At 37.9% G+C, this 23,119-nt stretch overlaps 2 protein-coding genes across 3 annotated transcripts in view; one reads left to right on the top strand and one right to left on the bottom strand.

Moving 5' to 3' along the window:
• The window catches only part of Gopc (golgi-associated PDZ and coiled-coil motif containing), a 35,883-nt gene extending 28,447 nt beyond the window's left edge, over positions 1-7,436 (bottom strand). The window contains exon 1 of one of the 2 annotated variants that reach the window (XM_013032837.1): positions 6,906-7,436. In XM_013032837.1, the coding sequence (XP_012888291.1) occupies positions 6,906-7,193 (288 nt within the window). In that variant the 5' untranslated portion in view covers positions 7,194-7,436. The remainder of the gene's footprint in view (positions 1-6,905) is intronic. The other variant, XM_013032836.1, reaches the window with a different exon arrangement.
• A 10,425-nt stretch (positions 7,437-17,861) lies between these two features.
• Positions 17,862-23,119, top strand: part of LOC105998169 (slit homolog 1 protein-like) — a 10,815-nt gene continuing 5,557 nt past the window's right edge. Inside the window, exons 1-2 of the mRNA XM_013032817.1 lie at positions 17,862-18,050; positions 18,681-19,582. Of these exons, the coding sequence (XP_012888271.1) occupies positions 17,862-18,050; positions 18,681-19,582 (1,091 nt within the window). The remainder of the gene's footprint in view (positions 18,051-18,680; positions 19,583-23,119) is intronic.

The following is a 23,119-nucleotide window of genomic DNA, read 5'->3' as shown; positions in this document are numbered from 1 at the left end:
GTTTGATATTGTAGAAATAAAGAAAATACATGAAAACCTGTGCCAAAGTAGGCCTACTGAAGAACTGCAAACAGATTAGTTTCACTGAGGAAAAAGCAGTTAAGAAGGAACGATAAAAGATAAGGACAGATAAATCAGTACTTATCATCAGTACAGAAAGTATGAGAAGTATAAAAAGAGTAAGAGAATCAAATTTGTCTTTTTAGATATGAACCACTAAAATGACTCATTTTAGAATGATAAAGGAACAAAAAGATGTATTGAAGGGAGTAAAGAAAAAATAAATTGTTAGGAATATGCCAAAGAGAATGACAATCTTAGTTGTATACTAAATACTAAATCTATCTCATTATCTTTCTTACCAAACTAATTCCTTCTCTTGGATTCCTTATTTCAGTGAATAGCATAGCTTTTTAGGTACATGAGTGTAAACTGCACACTAGAATCTGGAGGAAAAAAAAACAATGAATAAGACATGGACCTACTCTTAAGAAGTTCACTGTCTACTAGAAAGAGATAAAAGTACACTTCTAATAAGGATGCAAAGAATGATGGGGACTATTGTAGAGATCCCTTATGATATACAAAAAAAAAAAAAAAGGCTTCTAGTTTCCTAAGGCTATCAGAACACATCACTGCAAATTTGGTGGCTTAAAATAAACTTAGGCTCTGAGTTCAGAACTTCAGGGTGCTAGGAAGGATAGCTCCTCTGAAGACCTTAGAGAAACTATACCACAGATTTTTCCCTTGCTTCTGTTGGTTGCTGGTAATCCCAGGCATGCCCTGACTTGTAGGTGCATTCAGTCTAGTCTTCTGTTTTCATTCATACACAGCCTTGTCAGTGTCTATGTACCATTTCCTGTCTCTTATGTGGATATTTGCATTGGACTTAGAGTCCACTTCATTCTATTATGATCTTCTTACTATTCCTTGCATGGCAGTCCTGGGGCTTGAACTCAGGGCCTGGTCTCTGTCCTTGAGCTTTTTTGCTCAAAGCTAGTGCTTTACCACAGCTCCACTTGTAGACACAGCTCTACTTCAGGCTTTTGGTGGTTAATTTAAGGAAGTGTCTCAGGGACTTTCCTGTTAACTCCAAATAGGTCCTCAACATTGCCTGACAATTCTACTTATGATTGACAACTTCCTACTCTTCTATTATAGCTTCAATTTCCTAGGTCCTTCCTCTCACCACTTTTTATCAATTGACCTGGGCTCTTATTTTACAGAAAAAGAAATCTACTGATCACATAAAATTCCCACCAACTCCCCGACCTGTTCTCATTAGCTCTCATTTCCCTCTAAGTTAACCTTTCAATGTAAGGCTCTCCTTTTACTTGTACTTTGTTTCTTGTCTTCACTTAGAATCTTACTAATATACCATTATTGCTACCAATATCTAATATCCATCTTCTATCCAGATAATACCTATGCAAGACTGACCTCAAGGAGTTATCTCAAGATTCCTTATCCTTCCATTCCAATCCACCAAATTTTGTTGCTATTTTCCTCTCACAGCTTCTTATGTTAAATACTTTCCTCTACTTCCACTATCTTATTCCACATTATACCTTACAAGTGTAATAGGAATCTCCCAAATGATTTCTTATATCCATTCTTGTCATTTCCCCAAACTTTCTCTACACACAGCTAGAATGACCTTTTCTAATCTCACAGTGGAGATTATTATCTGGTTAAAAACACTTTTCATTGTTATGTAAAGCCATGAATACATTTATAGCCTATAAAACCAAGCAAATTCAGACCCTATTTACAGTTCAATCTTACCTCACATCTTACTTTTTTTTAACCTTCTGCTTTGAAAGCATTTATCTATTTCAGATCTTCAAATGAACTATGTTGTTGCTTATCACTGGCACTACCCATTTCCTAGTCCTTCTACTGCAGTGTAGGAATGATATTCTTAGTTCTTTTAGCCTAAATACTTCCTACTCATCCCTTATGTCTTAGGTCACTGGTAATTTTCTCAGGTAGTGTTCCTTCCTTGACAATGCAGAATTGGGTCTCATTATTAGTTGCCCCCAACTATCAATGTTTTAATTTCTTGCTTAAGACATTCCTCCGCCCCCCTCCCCAACAAATTCTGCTGGGTGACAAGCTCCATAATCCAATCTCCAAAATTAATCTGAGCTCCATAATTAACAGCAATAACTACAACCTTTTTTGCTTACCATCTTATCCCAAGTATCCATTATAACTTTTGGCACATAACTAGTGTTTAATTCATACATAAATCAAAACCAACTCAACTTCAAGGTAACAAGTAGCTTACTTAAAAACATGACAGGGACTGGGAAGTTGGCTCAGTGGTAGAGTGCTTGCCTTGCATGCATGAGGCCCTGGGTTCGATTCCTCAGCACCACATAAGCAGAAAAAGCCGGAAGTGGGGCTGAGGCTCAAGTGGTAGAGTGCTAGTCTTGAGCTGAAGAGCTGATGGACAGCGCCCAGGCCCAGAGTTCAGGCCTCACGACCGAAAACAAAAAACAAAAAACATGACAGAAAGGAAGGGAAGAGGTAACACTGTCCAAAAAGAAATGTACTCTTTACCTGATTTATGTAATGATAATCCCTCTGTACACTGCCCTTATAATAACAATTTTTAAAAAGAAAAAAATGACAGAAGAGTAAATTTATCACCAGTATAATGTCAATGTGGTTATTGATCAAAGCTAAGTTTCTGAACTGATGTCTACAAACAGTAAATCACTTTAATATTAAAATTTAGCAACTGTGGTGGGAAGGTGACTTTTTAGTATTGTTCAGCTGTTATTTTAAAGAAGGAGTAAATGTGCTGAATATTTCAAGACAGAGAAGTGAGTTTCTCTAAGTATTCACAATTTTTGTTCTACACTAACACAACGATAGCTATCACTAGTATTTGCTACTACTGCTATCCTAATCAGTGCCTGTGACTCAGCAAATACCCAGTGGCTCACACAGTGGGTGGGACATTTCAAATAGAGATGGGATTTGAAGGAGTGCTCCTTTACCGCTTGAGAATATTCTAATATTTCCTGCCATCCTCAGCACTTTATATAATACATGTCTCTTCCCAAATATAATTTGTGGCAAAAAAGTCACATAGATGTTATATGTAATTAAAAATGTAGCACTTTTTTTTGGCAGTCAGTGTTTTCCTATTAGATTAGATGTAGTGTAGTATTACCTAAAGCCACAAGGACTGGTAAATGGCAATCTGGAAGGATTCAAAGACTGACTTATATAAAATATAATTGAAATTAACTATTTCTAAAACCACATAACTTGGTGTATACATATGTTATACAAACCATAAGCAGACTGAACTATTATTTCTTTATGTCCATATAACTAAAACAATAGAACTAATTCATATACTTACTAAGAAATAAAAGTGACTAAAAAAATATAGAGATCTCCTTTAGATTTACAAGACCTCATAAGACTGATAACAGTTTATGGAACAACATCTGAAATTCTGCAGATGGTACACCCACCAGTCTACTTTGAAAGACACTGCTGATAATTAGCCTTTCCACAGCAATATACTGATCTGTCAAAACTACAAGGCTGGGCACTGGTGGCTCACACCTGTAATCCTAGCTACTCAGGAGGTTGAGATCAGAGGATTGTGGTTCAAAGCCAGCCTAGGCAGGAAAATCTAAGAGATTCTTATCTCCAATAAGATCTCCAATAACCCAGGCCTTGAGTTCAAGCCCTTCAACCAATTAAAAACAAACAAAAAACTACAGAAGAAATAGTGGTATCTATATACAATGGAATCTTATGCATCCATTAGAAAGGACAAAATAATGGCATTTGCAGGGAGGGAAATGGATGAAACTAGAAGAAATCATGTTGAGTGAAGTAAGCCAAGAGTAAAGGGACAAATGGCACATGGTCTCCCTGGTAAGTGGACATTAAATCCAAAACAGAAGGTGATAAGACAAAGTTAACAAGACTTGAGAAACAAACGACCTCCACTCATCTGGTCGAATCACTACTAAATAACCCCACGTTGCTGATCATATATATGGTATATATGTGTTCACCAGAGGGAAACTAGGAGGAAGACACAGAACTAGAGGGAATCAGGGAAAAACATACAACAGTGGGACCCATCAACTGGACATTGATCAAAACGAACTAAGCAACTCAATGGCAGTGATGGAGGGAGGGAGGGAACGAGTGGGAAAGAGGGAACAACTGACACTATGCAAAAGGAAAGGAATGTACATATCACCCAATGTGGAAGAAATAATTGTATTGTCAAAGCTCAAAGAACTCATAAACTTTATAGTCCAAAACAGACAATTTACTTCATGAAAGTTAGAATGTGTTTGTGAAATTTGTAAAATTATGTAATCTTAATTACAATAAAGAATTTGCAAAAAAAACTACAGAAGATATTGTATGTGTAAATATTAACACCAAGTACAGATGAATAAACTGAAGCTGAAAATACACAGAAACCAAACCAAACCAAAAAATATTCAAATTTTTATCTCTCTCTTCACCATTTTCTAAGATCTATAAAAAAAAAATGCTCACATTGTGATATATTGGCCAATTCTTATTTTGAGAAATAATGTAGTTCTAAAGCCAGGACATGGAGTCAGAGCATACAATTATAAGTTCTGAAAATAAGAACATGTATAATTTATTACATGTACAGTCTATTATTTAGATGAATACTCATCTAAAATATTAAAAAATGAGTTTCATTTCCTACTCACAGAATGATCTAATTTCTTTGAAATTACATTTTTTAAAATCTGACATCAAAATCATTACTGTTTAGCTCTTAGGTTATTTAAAAAATGAATTTGGGCTGAGCCCCAGTGGCTCACACCTGCAAACCTATCCTCAGAAGGCTGAAGTCTGAGGATCACAGTTCAAAGCAAGGCCAGGAAGGAAAGCTCTTCAATTAATCACAGAGAAAGCCGGAAGTAGAGCTGTGGCTCAAGTGGTAGAGCACTAGCCTTGAGCAAAGCTCAGGGACAGCACCAGGCCCAGAGTTCAGGCCCAGGACAGGTACACACACACACACACACACACACACAGACACACACACAAACACACACACACACACACACACACACCAATCTTTTCATTTTAAAAAAGTCATTTATTGAAGAGTATTGATGGATTATACTCAGGAGAGGATGAGATCTTCGGATCACCATTCAAAGCCAGCCTCTGAAGGCTCCAAGACTCTTATCTCCAATTAATCACAGAATAAGTAGGAAGTGGAGCTGTGGCTCAGGAGGTAGAGTACTAGCCTTGAGTAAGGAGGTCAGGGACAGCGCACAGGCCCAGAGTTCAAGCCCCAGAACCAGTTTAAAAAAGCAATTTATCTTTGGTAGATATTCAAACCTGTCAATGATAGGAAATTTCTACTCTTAAAATTTGTTCTTTAAAGCTGAAACACTGTCCTCAATACCATCCACTGCAATTTTAATAACTGGAAAATCAGCTATCTTCTAGAAATGACCACTAATCAAGAAACTGAGACATTTTAATTTACCTACATTAAGTGACTGCCTTCATATCAGCACTTTCATTCCAATCTTTTCAAAAAAGATGGGAAAAATCAAGAGATCTCTCAATGGAGAACAGTCACAAAATCCTGGATTTGTCAATGTATACCAACCAAAGATTAATTATATCACCTTTTTTTTTCTTTTGCCAGTTTCAGGGCTTGAATTCCGGGCCTGAGCCCTGCCCCTGAGCTTCTTTTGCTCAAGGCTAGCACTCTACCACTTGCGCCACAGCACCACTTTGGGCTTTCTGTTTATGTGGTACTGAGGAATCAAAGCCAGGGCTTCATGCATGCTAGGAAAGCACTATATCACAAAGCCAGACTCCCAGATCTCATATATCATATTTTTAATGGCTACAGGAGAGAAAGAATGCTGACCACTAAACAAAAACAGTGTTTGACATATATATTAGTTGGGATACAACAGGCATTCTCAATTACTACAAACAGTAGCAATGGTGATCTCTTAGGAAAGCTAATATCCTAATATTACCTACTTAAAATGAAATACTATTCTTATTTTAAATTGCATGGTTAGAAGTTGCTCTTTATGTATTATTGTAAATCTATCATGAATTCTAAATACTGTCATAATGCCTTAAGTTTATTTTCCATCTAACATGAAAGATACAATCACCCCCATCATACTCCCACGCTAGAACAAATGACCCTTCTTTAAATACTTTCACATATAAAGTCAGACCTTGGGAAATACCGTGAAGTACAAGCACAAAAACCTCAATGTTAGAAGATACTTAAGTGCCAGCGAGCCCAGGAGAGATAGGCTTGTAACTGAAGAGCCAATTGTGTATGTAAACAAAGACAACCACATTTTGGTATACATTCCACTCAATTTTCCCAAGAGCTCTGATGAGATTCCCCTATACGGTCCAGGCATGACTGCTGGGCCACGGATGTTACTTTGGGTCGTTAAGATGAATGTCATCGGGATGGCATCCCTCTGAAAATACACCAGTGTGGTTTATCGCTGCCAGAGTAGATCTGCAAAACTCACACGTCAAGAGGCGGGCCGAGGTATTCTCCGGACAGAAAAATCTTTCTTTGGTTGGTTAACACAACACGTACAAGGTAACTCCCGTTCCCTCCCAGGTGACATTCTAGGAAGGTGGATGGATGACAGCACCTCGGAGACCACACGCAGGTCTACACCCTTTTTTCTCTACAAACCTCACCCCTTTCCTTTCCTTCCCCTCAGTCGCACTCTTCCATCCCAATAGAAGGCCAGGTGCCTAGGTGGTCAGCCCTCTAGGGTCGTTTCCCGGGAGCTTTCGGTGGGCTCTAACGCCCGCGGGCCGTGCGGGACTGGCGGCCTCCGCGGCCAGGCCTCCCCCCGCCCCAGGCTCACCTCTAGCTTGTGGTTGATCTGGGACACCGTCTGAGCTTTGTGGCAGAGCTGCGCGAAGCAGGAGCTCAGGCTGGTCATCTTCTGCCGCCCCTCGTAAGTGATGTCCGCCTGGTCCGGATCGATCTCACCCAGGAGCAGATCCACGTCCACGAAGGCCTTGTCGAACTCCTTCTCCAGCACCTCCAGCCACCGGAACATGGACACCCCGCCGGGGGAGACCCCCACCGCACAGGAGGCGCCTCCGGGGCCCCCTCCGGCTCCTGCTGGGCAGGGGCCGCCCGCAGACATGGCGCCGTCCAGGGCCTCCCCCGACTGCTGCGGACCCTCGCCGCCCAGCCGGCGCGAGGGGAACTGCTGGCGCTGCGGGGACCCCCTGCGCGCGCACACACACGCCCCGACTATCCCCTCCCTCCCCTCGCGCGGCTAACGCCGGCACGGCGGCCCCAGAGTGGCGGGAGCCGGCAGGATGCGGTGACGGTGACGGCGACAGCAGACGGAAGACCCGGCCGGCCCCACCTCCCGCCCCGCCCCCCCGCGCATGCGGAGTGACGAGCCGGGCGGACGCAGCCCGCTGGGAGGAAGTGGGCGGGGCCGAGATGCGACCTTGGCCTATGATAGGCCTCCGCTGGGGACCTGCCTGTCAGCGTCCATGTTGACAACTGGCAAACCTCTGCAGCCCGCCCGTGAGAAAGGAGGGAGAACACTGGGGGGCCGCTTCCAAATTGGAAAGACCCAGGGAAGAGAAGGCTATCCACGTGGGAGGACTGGACGGCTTCCGCCAGTAGGGCTTCAGAGTGGGCGGGAGTTGTCCCCTAGTCGTGGGGAAAAGTTGCCGCAGTGGCGCCCGGGGCCGGGCTGGGAACGCGGAGTGCGGTGTGAGCATGCGCAACAGCCACGTTTTCCCTTTTTCCTAGCAGTTCCTGCTTTAGGTGGGGTGGGGTGGGTGTGAGCGCTGGCTGTACTTGGTAAACCAGATCCTACATTCCACGGCCTGTGGATCTGGCTGACTCCGTTCAGCGAATTAATACAAGGCCTTTTCTCTTGTCATGAAGAATCTGATAGGCCCGGATTCAGTTTCTATAGCCAGTCACATTCTAGCCACCCCATCTCAGCTGTACGGTTCAACCTATGTTCCAGATCTTACTTCACTCAGCAATAAGGTAAAATGTGTTTGGCACATGCTCTTCTCCTTAATTGCATCGCAGGCCGTACATTTTTAAAGCAGTTGCCATCCATGGTGTTGTCATTTCCAAAACACAATTCTCCTCACGTGACATTTCAGAAAAGTGAAATTACAAAGGTTGATACACTCACAAACATATTGAAGATAAGATGTGGTTGAGGGGACAAAACGAATGAGACAGAACCCCTACACAAGCTGAGCTTCTAAGTAGTAAGGCTAACTCTGAAAACTACAGCTTGCAATTTAATTTTGCATGCATTGGGAAAATTCAGCAGTTTCCTTGTCTGCATTCCACTTGTTTATCCTCAACCACCTTTCTAGTGCAAAAGCAGTCTGGAAAGGGAAGGAAAAACCCATCTGATCAGAGTAAGCCTGTAGACGCTATCTTTCAGAGATTGCTTAGTGGAGTATTTGGGAGCTAAGCACTAAATCTTCTGCGATCTGTTCTTAGGATAGGCCCTTCTAATTAGTCAAAACCTGTACTGTATGCCCTCACAAATAAGAACCAAGAAATGACAGATTTGTTAGCATTAAGCCATAGCTCCTTTGGTCTCAGTAAACAGCTAAACATAGCTAACCATGAGCTCTTGCCTGGAGCTTAAATTGAGGCCATTATACAGATCTTAGTATATGATAATATGATATTGAAATTTGCATCTCTCTGAAATCTCTCTTCAAGGTTATTTTCATCTGCAGTAATTGCAAGAACAGCATTGCTATAGCTCTCAAACTCCCGGATACTTTCTCTACACTTAAATATATTAGCAGTGTATTTCAGAGAAACTTTAAATTAAAAAATATTCAGGAAGGGGCTGGGAAGGTGGCTCAGTGGTAGAGCGCTTGCCTTGCATGCTTGAGGCCCTGGGTTCGATTCCTCAGCACCACATAAGCAAAATGAAAAAAGCCGGAAGTGGTGCTGTGGCTCCAGTGGTAGAGTGCTAGCCTTGAGCTGAAGAGCTGAGGGACAGCGCCCAGGCCCAGAGTTCAGGCCCCACGACCGGACCCCCAAAAAAAAATATTCAGGAAGGAGGTATATGTGGAACTACAGTAACAATAACTTCCAAAGATTAAATATTTATTATGTGTTAGCGTGCTATTTACTTTATTAACTTGATCCTCACAAAATCCTGTCAGGCAAGGATAGTTACTTTTTTTATAGATGAATCATTGAAAACTGAACTTAGCAAGGTCATACAGCTAGAAAGTTGCTGAGCTAAAACTTTAATCCAGGTGTCTTTTGTGTTGGCAATGGAATACAGGAATAAAGAAACAACCTTTTCCCCTCTCCGCCCTACTCTTTCCTCTTGCCCTTTCCCTCATCACTTACCTCTCATCTTCTTCCCTACCTCTTTTTCTATTACTGGGTATTGAACTCAGGACCATGCCCTTGCTAGGCAGATCCTCTACTCTGTTACTTGACCTACTTTGCCAATCCCATACTTTCTTGTGCATTTTTACCAGTATAGTAGATTGGAAAGAAAGTTCCAAAAGTTATTTCAAAAACTCCCCATATGAGCTGCAGTAAGTGGAAACAAGACTTTGTTTTTCTTTGTTGTTGTTTTTTTTCTTTTTGTTTTGTTTGTTTATCTGCCTTTGGGAGAGTAAGGGGGCAAACAAATGGAAGGACAAAGACTGAACAAATCAGCAGTGGTACTCACTAGACACTATATTGAAAATGAATTATATAACTTGTGGGTGGGGACAAGGGAAAAACATAAGGAAAGAGGTGACATTATTCAAAAAGGAATGTATTCTTTACCTGACTTACATAACTGTAACCCCTCTATACAATAACAATTAAACATTTTTAAAACTCCCCCCCAGTTATAAGACACAAACATATATGTGTTCTCATATACACACATGTATACAAATCTATGAACATATATGTGATATTAACAAAAATCCATAATATTCATTGCTCATTAACTAGGTCTTTTTAGTTTATATAGACCACATTTTAATGTAAATTTCTTTTATGAAATATCATTTATAAATATATATTGTATAGATATAGATAATTTATAAATATCTTTTATTAAATATCATTTCAATTGTGTCATATTGTGTAGGCATCAATGAGCTGCATGTAAGTGTTCCTGTGTCCAGTGCTCTGGTTTGTCACATCCTATGTATGTAAACCCTTTCCTGTCATACTGCCTCTTCTCATTACCATTCTATGTAGCACTTGCAATATACTATGTACATACCATTTTGGTACCATCTTATCACTTAAAAGTAAGGGTACACCAATATAATCTAGCTCTTCTGGATTTTTTTTTTTTTTTCAATTTTGCCCGTCAGGACAAAATCTGGAAGGCAACAAAAATGGCTTGATGTTCTGGTGCTGCCACCTGCTGTCTGTATACTCTACATTTATTACTTATTTGAATTTGGAATTGTGTTATCTCAGTACTTGTGAGACATTTTCCCACCAACTAAAACAAAATGGTGATGCTTCTATTTGAAATTAGATTTGGAGAAACTGCCAATAAACTTTGGCAAATCATTCTGATGTGATTTTACACAACCTAATGCAGCTAAAATATGACAGTCTTCTCTTCTTCCTACAACATTTTGCCACTGAGAATAAATTGGATGAAAATCAAGAAAACTAAGAAAAAGAAAGATGTTAAAGATTTCTTTGGTAATAACTGAGCATCGCCAACTGCAAATTTACTGTAGAGAAGATCCATTTTGGTTGTTGTGGGTAGGGTTCAAGAGGTAGAGTACCTGACTAGTTAGCATGAATCCCTGTGTTCAAACACAAATACCACCAAAGAAAGAAAGAAGAAAGGAAGGAAGGAAGGAAGGAAGGATGGATGGATGGGAAGGGAAGGAGGGAGGGAGGGAAAGAGGGAGGGAAGGGAAGGAAAGGAAACATCCACCTTGGACAAAGGGAGAAAATTATTTATTAAACTCTGCAGTGTTCCAGACTTTGCACTAAGCTTTACCTGTCTACCTACTAGGGAAAGGAAAAAAGATTAAGTGATACTGGTGCTTGTAAAAAAGTTGTATAATGAATGAATAAAACCAAGGAAAATCTAATGTCATTTCATTTGAGCAATATTTTGGAATATTTTACTCAAATGTAGTGTTTATATTAAATATCTGCTTTTAACTATTTGAACATTTCAGCTAGTCATGCTAAAGAAGTAAGTTTGGACAGCTCAGAATGATTAACCTCATCCTTTTGATAGATTAGATAGATAGATTAGATAGATAGATAGATAGACAATTCCTCTCTTGTCTTTCAAACTTGAGAATTTTAGTGGAGTGATTTAGAATTAATTCAGACACCTACTCTTCCAAGAAGCCTTCTCTCTGTACTCTGTCCTCATTTAATTTTCTGCTAGTGCCTGCTGTAGCATTGACATATTCTTTTGGAGCCCTTTAGAGTATGAACGCCTTCCTTCTCTATGACTTGCTTACCATTGAACCCCAGAACCAACACAGGACCTACAGTGGAATACTATAATTGTGGGATAACTTCAATCATTAAACTATCCCAGCATCATACCTAGGAAATTCTAAAAAAAAAACTCTTACTTTTCAAGCCATACCTCGATATATGATAGAAAGCACAATTAAGTGGACTTTTATACTCTCTCAGGGCTTAGAGTTATCTATAAAATACATATTAGTCTTTTAAAATTCAAGGAATATTTTCCCAACCTAAAGAGAAAGGTTTAACAATGATCTTATTTATTTGTCTAGTAAATGCATTTAATTTTGCCTTCAATAATTATTTTGTTTTTCTTTAGTTAAAAGGTATTAGATATTAGGGCTGGGATGTAGCTCAGTGGCAAAGCGCTTGTCTAGCAAGTGCAACGTCCTGGGTTCGATCCCCAGTACCAAAAAAGAAAAGACAAAAAAAAGGTATTAGATATTATATTTTGTGTGGTATACTCAAACATAAAAAATACTTTAAATTTCTTGTTGCTATATTCATATACTCTTACACTGTTAAGGGTTAAGAGCTTTTTAACTGTCACCTGCTTTAAATGCTTCAGTTACCCTTTCCCACAACTCCCATTATCTAAAACCACTGTTTATCAACAATGGTATCAGAGCTTACTAGTCATTAATTCTTCCTTTTTCATCCACTGTCAAGTTACTGTTTATTTCTCAGATTGTTAGACTTCACAAGTCAAACATAGATTCTTCTATCAGCCTCTGTCATTTAGGTTTCTTGTAGACTAAAAAAACTATGTACATTCTAGACACCTTTTAACAGTGTCTTTTTCTTTTAGCTTCAATTAAAAGATGTAAGAATAAGTTATCTAATTAGGTAAATATATAAAACTTAACAAATCAGAAAAGATACAATGAAGCAACAACCCAAAAAGATGCTACAGGAGCTCTTGAGACCAGTGTGTGTTTTGTCTTAGCTGATTGTAACTCAAAATTCATTTCGCCTTTTGTCCAGGGGAATAGAAGTAGTAGTGTAAAAAGACTCTGGTAGTGGAAATTCATCACTACAAATGAGGGACTGTTGGTATCTTTGAGCTCCTTTCCTCTGCTTAATTTCCTATCTTATGTGACTTGGTACCAGATAGAATCTTTCCTCCATAATGAGTCAAAAATATTATACAATCATTTTTCTGACTTGAAGACAGCTAGAGAACAGGCATATTCAGCCTATGGCAACTAAAAACCTAATGATGGGGGAGGGGAGTCCGGGAGGAGGGAAAGTGGGAGAAAAGGGAGAGGGCAACAATGTTCAACAAGAAATGTACTTATGATCTTACTTATGTAACTGTAACCCCTCCATACAGCACAATAAAATACACAAGATAAAAACCCAATGATACAACTATGATTTAGCCAAACCTACTTTTTAAAAAAAATTATTGTCAAGGTGATGAAGGGTTACAGTTACACAAGTAAGGTAGTGAGTACATTTCTTGTCAAATTTGTTTCTCCCTCCCTCATTTTTCTCCCACTTTCCTTCTTCACACCGCCACCTCCCCACCCCCACTGAGTTGTACAGATCATTCCCAACATATTGTCTTGTGGTATTGCTTTGCATTGGCTCCCCCTCACCATGTTGCTGCTCCCCTTTCCTTCCCTAATTCAGATAAATGTATATACAATACCCAGGGTACCAAAATCAAGCACAGTGACAACAGGGGATGATATACCACAGAAAACACACACACACACACATATACACAGAGAGAGAGAGAGAGAGAGAGAGAAATCAGTACATTAAAAACAACGACAAAGAAAAACCTCTTGTCTCCATGTATTGGGGTTCATTCCCCTTGGCATCATCTTATATGGTCATATATATATATATCACTATTAAGCTGTTCTGCTCATCTGCTAGGATTATCCTAGATATATACTAATTATTACAAATGAGGGAATCCATGGAGCTTATGTTTCTTTGGATCTGGCTTACTTAGCTTAAGATGAATTTTTTTTTCCCCAAGTCTTTCCATTTCCTGAAAATGGGGCAATGTCATTCTTTCTGATGGAGGCATAGAATTCCATTGTGTATATATATCACATTTTCTTGATCCATTCATCTATTGAGGGGCATCTGGGTTGGTTCCGTATCTTAGCTATGGTGAATAATGCTGCAATAAACATAGTTATGCTGGTAGCTTTAGTATGGTCTTGTTTGTGATCATTCAGGTAAATGCCAAAAAGTGGGATTGCTGGGTCATAGGGGAGTTCTATGTGGAGTCTTTCCACAGTGCAAACCTACTTTTTGAGTAGGTTTAACCAGACTTAGATTACCTTTTCCTTTTTTTGTTTGTTTATTTGTTTGTTTTTGTCGGTTGTGGGGCTTGAACTCTGGGCCTGGGCGCTGTCCCTCAGCTCTTCAGCTCAAGGCGAGCACTCTACCACCTGAGCTACAGCGCCACTTCCACCTTTTCTTTTGTGAAATGAAAATTATTTTGCTTATTTCTTATTTATTTCAAGGCAGGATCTTGCTATGCAGCCCATGTTGGCCTCAGACTCACCATCCTTTTGCTTCAGCCTCCAGAGTGCCTGGCTATCCTTATTTTATAGGAGGGAAGAAAATGAGGTGTAGAAGAACAAAATTTTCTGTCTTTCCTTAGCTCACACTTTTCAGTCTACATGCTCTAGAATAAGCAAGTAACTTTAAAAGAATCATGTACACCCTTTTTCATTCTTTGAATTTTTCTATAAGAGAGAGGTTTTCATTTCAGGAAAAATTTCTGATTAATAGTAGAAACCATGAACAATGCTTCTAGTTCCAGGTCAGGCACCAAATGGATTAATAAGTTTTCTTTCAAGAATTTAGTTTTGTTGTGGGCAATAGGAAAAAGGGGTGTTAATGAGATTATCTGTAAGATTTCTTCTCCTGCAGATATCCTGGACACTAACAAATGTTAACTTTTTTAAAAAAAAGTATGTCTTCCTTTAACACAACAAAATTACTTCTTAAACAGTTTTTTAATGTAGTAATGCATGGCTGCCCGCTTTGTCCTTTGTCTCACCATGTTGCTGTTCCCCTTTCCTTCCCTAATTCAGATAAATGTATATACAATACCCAGGGTACCAAAACCAAACACAGTGACAGTGACTCCCAAAATATTACAAACAAGTTATTAGATTGTTCTAGGGATTTCTTGTTCTTTGCTTCTACTCACATAAGATTAGTATCCGTTTCTTAGAAGAGTACACTGTTTATTAAAGGGTTTAATAGTGGCACTACTGACATTTGGACTGCAGAACTTCTTTGTTGTGGGTGTTGTTTTGTTCTGTGGCTTATCTGCTAGAGACCAATATGACTGTATCTTTTTTTTTTTTTTTTTGTCGGTCGTGGGGCTTGAACTCTGGGCCTGGGCTGCTGTCCCTCAGCTCTTCAGCTCAAGCCGAGCGCTCACAGCGCCACTTCCGGTTTTCTGGTGGTTTATTGGAGATAGGAGTCTCAGGGTCTTTCCTGCCCGGGCTGGCTTTGAACCGCGATCCTCAGATCTCAGCCTCCTGAGTAGCTAGGATTACAGGCGTGAGCCACCAGCGCCTGGCTTATGACTGTATCTGTAACCCACATTTTTATGACAATCAAAAATGTTTCTAGGATGCAGAAGTGAATAAAGATACAAAAGGAAAATCGGGGAAAATTCCTGTCTGAGAATTCAAATAAAAAACTGGATCCAATCCAAATTCAAATTTAGAGCCTGTTTTTTGAGTCTGCTGCCCTTTTTGTGTTAAAAGACTAAACACTGATTCTAGGCTGTATTTTGGGCAGAGTTGGATGAGTCATTGAGTTTCTGTTCTTGAGAAAGACACCTATATTCCTTTATTTGGCTTCTCATCCAAAGAAACCAAATAAAAATAATTAGGTGTTTCATACTAGACTTCAGGAGTCACAGACTCAGGAGCTAGACCAACACTTTACACCCTTAAGTCAACCTGTGAATATTCCAAAAGTCAACAGAAAGTAAGATACATGCTGAACAATGTGGCAGTTTCTGTGGCTACTTCACAGTACAATAAATACATGGAAAGGCGCCTGTCGCTCCCACAGCAGGTACAACAAAACCTGCAAGTGCTTCAAGGACCCAGCCTGTACCCTACTATTGTTCTTCCTGTGAAGTTTGTAGTATCAACAAAGCTTTGTCTTCTACCTAAAGAAAGTTCCCCTCTCAGCTTACCCTAAATAACTAAGTATAGTCTGAGAAACAGAATTTTTTTAATCCTATAAAACATTCTTAAACTATTTTTAGGTTGGGGAAAAACTAAAAGTACAATAGTTAGAAAGTAGTTAAATGATGGCCAATGATCTTGATTAGATAATTTATGAAATGTTATAGAAATATATTACAATAATGAAGAGTAGAATATAGTTATATAGGAGTATACCTCCAACCTGACAAACAAAGCTACTCACAGTATAAAATATTAGAAATATCATATAAAAGAAGTAGAAACTCAAAGCTCAATGAAAAGAGGACAGAGGATATTAAATGGAAATTATTATGCACTGCATTGAAAAAATTGTAGTTTTAGAAAAATCTGTTGTCATTGATGGTAGAGGAGAAGAGAGGACTTTGCTGGCATTTTAATTTAAATGAAAACAAATATACTTTTTAGCAACACACACAGAAAAGTGTGTTCAGTAAATGTTTCTCTCGTCTCTTCAAAGCCTAGGCATAGAAAAGAAACTAGAAAAATAATGTCTGACTTTATTACAGGAGTAAAGGTGATCTGTCCCCTTGCTGGCTCTCCCCCAGTTTTTCTTTTATTGAGCATTACTTTGATATTTGAAAATTCTGAAAATTAAGAAATAATTCTATTATTAAGCAAAAACACTGAAGTTTCTTGACAGAAAAGAAATACCTAATTCCTTGTCACTGATTTTAAAAAGAAAGAAAAAAAACAATCCCAGACGCTGTTGTTTCATACCTTAACACTAGCTACTCAGAAGGCTGAGATGTGAAGATCCTGGGGTTCAAATCCAGCCTGGCCAGGAATGTCCATGACACTCTTATCTGCAATTAACCACTAAAAAGCCAGAAGTAGATCAATTGGTAGAGCATTAGCCTTGAGCCAAAAAGCTCTGGGATAGCACTCAAGCCTAGAGTTAGAGCCCCAGGAATAAGGAAGGAAGGAAGGAAGGAAGGAAGGAAGGAAGGAAGGAAAGGAAAGGAAAGAAGGGAAGGAGGGGAGGGAGGGAGGGGAGGGAGGGAAGGAGGGAGGGAGGGGAAAGAAGAAAAAACAGAGGCAAAACAATAAGAAGAAAGAGACTAGTTTTTTGGAAAAAGTGCCCTGGCACTCTTACCCTGGAATAAAATGGACTGATCCTTAGATCAAAGAAACAGGCTTTCAATCACAATTTTAGCAAAGAGCAATAAGGTTGAAGAAACTGGAGAAGCTTTTTGGTGTGAAAAGGGTTGCTTTAGAGCAATCAGCTGAAGCTCATCAGCATAAGGAAATTTAGCCCTCCCACTTGGGTAAGACTTTTATATTATAATTTGCTTAAAATGTGATCAAAAGCCTCAGATGGGATTCCTGGCTCAAGACAAAAAGCCACAACAAAGAAGCACTCAGGACTACACACCTAGAGCACTGGTTCACAACTGACAAAATCCCTTGGAAAAAAACTGGAGGCCCTGCCTACCTTTATTACATATAGATAACAGAGCTACACTGTGTCTTTTGTTCTCAAAGGAGCCAGCCACATTTTTGGGTGTCAAAGATTTTTTCCAAAATGCTATTTGAATAGATCACGTTCTAGAGACATCTTATCTGTGGATCTAAACATTGGTCCATTTTACCTCATTGTTTTATCTAGCAATAAAATGTTCCCAAAACAATAACAACTAGAAAACCTGCCTGTTTTCCCTTACTAGTTAATGTGAGAAGAAAACACCTGCCAGTTTCAGTCCTTCAAAAAATGGTTTTGATACAGGGTCATAGAAAATTCAAAGGTTTTATGGCCCACTATAAAACAGCTCTTTGTCTTTTCCCACTAATTCCTGAGTGTCACATTTAACAAAACAAGGAAACTACAGATAATGGAGGTGTTTGCAGATCAGCCTTCCAAGCCATAAATAACATAGGGTCTTGCTCACCTACAAATATTAAGGCAGTTTATCAATGTTTAAGCCCCTTCCTCTTTGTAATGGTTGCTAAAATTTTAACCCAGACAAACTGAGAATTTTTTTTCTTTCCTATCTTCTTACATTGACAGAGTACACACTCATAAGACTCTATGATCAGATTTCCATGGTATAAAGAGTGAAACACCTAAACACCCGCCTGCTACCCAAGAGACGCTGTTTGGGGAGATGGATCTTCTTTATGTTTTTCTTGTTTTGCTCTCTCTCAGTGATGGCTTCAGTCCTAACTGTGCCGGAAGATGTAGCTGTGATTCTACTCAGTCGGTCCAGTGCTACAGACTAACAGAGCTGCCAGCAGGCATTCCCTCCACCACCAAGAAGCTCTATATTAGCCACAGCAAAATCCAACACCTCCAGGTAACTATGTCGGTCTACAGTGAACTTGCTGCAGTTTTATTTTGTGACTTGAACAATAATAACTTAAAAAGTGCTACTTCTCAAGTTAGAGCATAATAGGTTACAAATTCAAATTTACACTCTGGAAAAGGGGGATTTTATATCTTTTAAAAATCCCATTTTCTGTTAATGGCATTGGACTATGGCAGACTTAAAAATATTTTTTTCTCTCTGTCTTAAACTGTACCTCTACTCCCTTCCCTATGGGTTCATAATTTTCCTCTGTAATCGAAGTCCCACATTCTTTTTTTAGCACATTTTAATTCCCATGTGGAGAGCTGGTTCAATATTTGAATTTTTAAAATGTCTATTTTCCCTTCTAATTTACCTAAGCCATTTAGTAATTATCACTTGGTTATGCAATAACCACACATGTGTGTATTAATGTGCTTAGGACATTTGTAGTACAGCACAGTGATGTTAGTAATCATAAATTAAAAGAAGTAGTGAGGACCTGACTTTCAACTCTTATGCAAGAGATCATTTTTAAGCAGAATCTGAAATATCACTAGCATTGAAATGATAATATATATAGTATTGGTTCACAATCTTAACGTAGTGCTTCTCTCCCCTTCCTTGCCCCTTTTGTAGCTAGCTAACTTCACCAGACTGTTGGCACTAGAAGAATTTATTCTGCTTGCCAGTGGAACAGAGACTGTAGAAAATGATACTTTCAAAATGCTGAGTACCTTGAAGACTTTAGAACTCTGGAAAAATAAGATAAGACGAGTCCCCACTGTTCTCCCAGCCAATCTTGAAGTGTTAAAACTAAATGATAATTCAATATATGTGCTGCAGAGATCAGATTTTGAAGGACTGAGGAAATTAAAAGTCCTTGAACTTAAAAACAACCTGCTCTCTTCCCTGTCTCACAGCATGCTCTCTTCTCTGGCCAGTTTGCAAAGTTTGATGGTAGATGGCAATATTATAGAGTCTGTAACTGGCCCCATGGCCCTTCCCCAGCTGAAACACATGAGCATCGAGAATAACAACCTACATCACATACCTGGTAGCTTCTTTACTTCTCTGCAGTCTTTGCAGTTTCTTAGTTTCAGTGGTAACTTTCTGACAAAAATCCCTGTTAATCTACCCAAATCCTTGTTAACTTTAAAGCTGGAGAGAAACAGGCTGAAAGTAGTTAGGTTACGAGATGTAAAACACTTGGAAAATCTTTCTCATCTTTACTTGTCCGAGAACTTCCTCTCTTCCATTGATGGGGCACAGATTCTTGCCAATTTAACAACTCTTGAGGCATCCCAAAACCAACTTCAAATGCTACCATTCAGACTACCAACAAGGCTACAGAAGCTAGACTGTAGCAATAATTTGATTCAGAGAGTTACAGCTCAGGACTTTCTGGATCTCAGAGACTTGAAACATCTATTTCTGGACAACAACATTGTCAGCTTGTTTGAAGCTGGAGCCCTGCAGAGATGCTCTCAGCTGTCCAACTTAGCCTTGGAGCAGAACCTGCTATTGTCAATACCTCTAAGGTAAGTAAGTGCTATTATTTACTGTACTAATATAAAAATTTCCTAAAGACTGGGACAGAGAAACATGTTGGCCAAGCAAGTGTTGGGGAAATAAGGTTTTTGTTTGTGTTTTTGTTGGTGGTGGTAGTAGTTTTTAATTCCAGTACTGGGGCTTATACTCAGTACTGGGTACTGTCCTTTGGCTTTTTGTTCAAGGCTGGTATTCTACCAACTGAGCCTACAGCTTTACTTCCAGCTTTTTTTTTTTTTTTTGGAGGGTGAAGGGAGGGTGTTAACTGAAGATCACTGTGTCACAGATTTTCTTGCCCAGGATGGCTCTGAATCATAATCCTTAGATTTGAGCCTCCTGAATGGTATTTCAGGCATAAGCCACTCATGTCCTGATGGGGTAGAGGTTTCAATCAGAGCTTTAGAATCTCCAGTCTTCAAATTGAATCTTACATTAATTTATCTTGTTTATGGAAGAAGCCACACACACAATAATATGCTGACACCCATAATATGAAGATATTTTTAAATTATATTTTTATTATATTTAAGTAGTTACATGAAGAGGTTACCATGCAACAAGTCCATTTATAAGTGCAATGCATCCTGATTAATGTGACCCCCTTATGAAGATATTTTTTAAAGCCTATCTTGTTTTCTAAGTATGTGATGTGAGTAATCAGCAGGTACTCTGAGCATGAATAGCCACTGCAAAACAAGACACCAAAAAAATCTTGATAAGGAACATGTAGTCTAGGTGGTTATTGTATATATTATGTAGTCGAAGTAGTTCAATTCCTAGTAACACACCCACTGGGGGGAAAAGGCAATTTTAAGTACTTACTGGAGAAACCATCAGAACTTCACAATGCAATTCTCTATTTATTTTGAATTACTTACTGGGAAGTTTCAAAAGGGCTTATGTTGGCTCTCTGCTTTCTTCTCGGTGCCTGTGTTAGTAAGTTTTTTTTTTGGGGGGGGGTCCAGTAGAGGGCCTGAACTCTGGGCCTGGGCACTGTCCCTCAGCTCTTCAGCTCAAGGCTAATGCACTACCACTTGAGCCACAGTGCCACTTCCAGCTTTTTTCTTTTTGCTTATGTGGTGCTGAGGAATTGAACCCAGGGCTTCATGCATGCAAGGCAAGCACTCTACCACTGAACCACCTTCCCAGCTCTGTGTTAGTAAGTTTATTTGTGGTGGTCTGACCTTCTGTTTTTAGTCATCACTTCAGCCTCCTTTTTCTCCTCTTCTCTTCCTCTCCCTTTGTCTCTGTCCCTCTTTCTTTTCTCTGTCCGTTCCCCTTCCTTTCCTCTTCCTCCTCTCTCTTTTCTCTTTCTCTTTCATTCTCTCACAGTCCACCGCGTCCCATTCCCTCTTTCCTACTCTACTTCCCCCTCATTCCTTCCATCTCTCCTGCCCTACTTCACCTCCCTCTTTTCCTTTCTTCCCTTTGTTCTATCTCATTCTCCTCCCTCTCCTCTCAATTTCCCTTTCCAGACATTCTTCTCTGTGCATCCAATTTACTGCACCTCTTTCCCGTAACTATTCATAATCTATAACTAATGTACATGTTTACATTAATCAGTCCTACTCACTTAAATTTTATTTCATCTTCTACATTTTAAACAGGTAAATAAAAACAGTGTAAGAATTAAGCAGCATTTTGTTGTTAAAAAAGATACCTTTTATTTTATGTGTCTATTACTCTTTAAAGGTCATCATTTTGGGAGAAAGTATAGATTTCTTGTCCTATTAGTATGATTAGGTTTCCTATAATTAATATACCAACTCTAGCTTCTGTAGAAAGGGAAAATTGTTTTGATATGCACAGTTTATTTTCTTTTTTTTAAATTTAATTTTATTTTATTTGTGAACATACTGTACAGAGGGGTTACAATTGCATGGGCAGGATAATGCGTACATTTTTTACCAAGCATTGCAGCCTCCTCCTTTGTTTACCCTTCACATCGCTTCCCAGCCTCCCCCCAACACAGTTTATTTTCTTCCATTTGGAGAAGGATTTTAAAATATTTCAGTATGGTTTCCGACACAGTGCAAAATGAAATCAGTACCTTGAGTATATTAAAGATTAATGAAAGCAGTCGATTTATTTTACGTCACAAGTATGTACATATAATGAATTTAACAAGCAATGTTTTGAATACTTATCACATACTGATTACTTTATGCAATACTGGATCATTCAAATGTAATAAAGGAGACAAAACTTGAGTGTATAGGTAAAGTTTTAGCAGAGGAAGACTGACAATAAACATAGTATATAAGTAAAGTAACATAATTTCTAAACTATGTTAGGTGTTATAGCCAATGAAAAAGGCTCAGGCACAGAAGTAAAAAACTGAGGCTTCTGGTTGCAATTTTCAAGAGGACAAGCATGGCAAAAATGGTTACCTTTGAGCAAAGACTTAGAGGAGCTGAGGGATTTAGCCAGGCATCTATTTGGAAACAAAGGTATTCTATACAGAACAGCCAGCATAAGACCCTAAAACAAGACCGTGTTTGTACCATTTCAAGACTCTAATATTGATATTTAAAATCATTGCTTTCTATATATTTTAAATCTTGTTTTCTATTAGTTAATGTTCCTTCTCCAAGAAAAAAACAATATATAGTATATAGTTACATATATATAGTATATAGTTACATATTATATAGTTAAATATGTAATACATAACCAGATATAATATATAATATCTATATATAACTATACAATATATAATATTTATATATAACTATATAATATATTGTATATTTATATGAATATACAATATTGTAATATAATAATATGAAGCATATTATATAGTGATGTTATTACATTACAATGATTATATATTATATATTTTATATATAACTAATATAGAATATAATATATACCTATATATAATATAGCTTTATATAATATGGAGTTATACATTCTATATCTATTATATGTATAATATATAATATATATACTATATATACACTGTATATAATAAATATAAAATAATTACATATAATTATATAATATATAATATCTTATATATAGTATGTACTTATGTACATAATTTGTATAATATAACATATAACATATAGCATATATAACATATATAATTATATAATACACAACATAATATATTATATATAATATATACTTATATATAAGTCTATAGTATAGACTTATATATAATATCTTATATATGGTATATATGATATAATTATATATGATTGCATATAATTATATAATATTTAATATCTTATATAGTATATATAGTATATACTATAGTATATAGTATATGCTATATACTATATATACCATATATACTATATATAAGATATTATATAATTATAGTATGTACTATATATATAAGATATTATCTATTATATAATTATATTTAATTATTTTATATTATTTATTATTATGTAATTAGCTAGAATATATTACATATTTGCATAATATATAATATATTCTAGATAACTACATAATTTTTATATTTTATTATATTATATACAATTTATATTATATAATTTATATATTTTATACAATTATAA

Source organism: Dipodomys ordii, unplaced genomic scaffold (genome assembly GCF_000151885.1).
Source record: "Dipodomys ordii isolate 6190 unplaced genomic scaffold, Dord_2.0 Scaffold157, whole genome shotgun sequence".
NCBI lineage: Eukaryota > Metazoa > Chordata > Mammalia > Rodentia > Heteromyidae > Dipodomys > Dipodomys ordii.
Note: the sequence above shows the minus strand (reverse complement) of the source record. Positions and strands in the feature narration are given on the sequence as shown.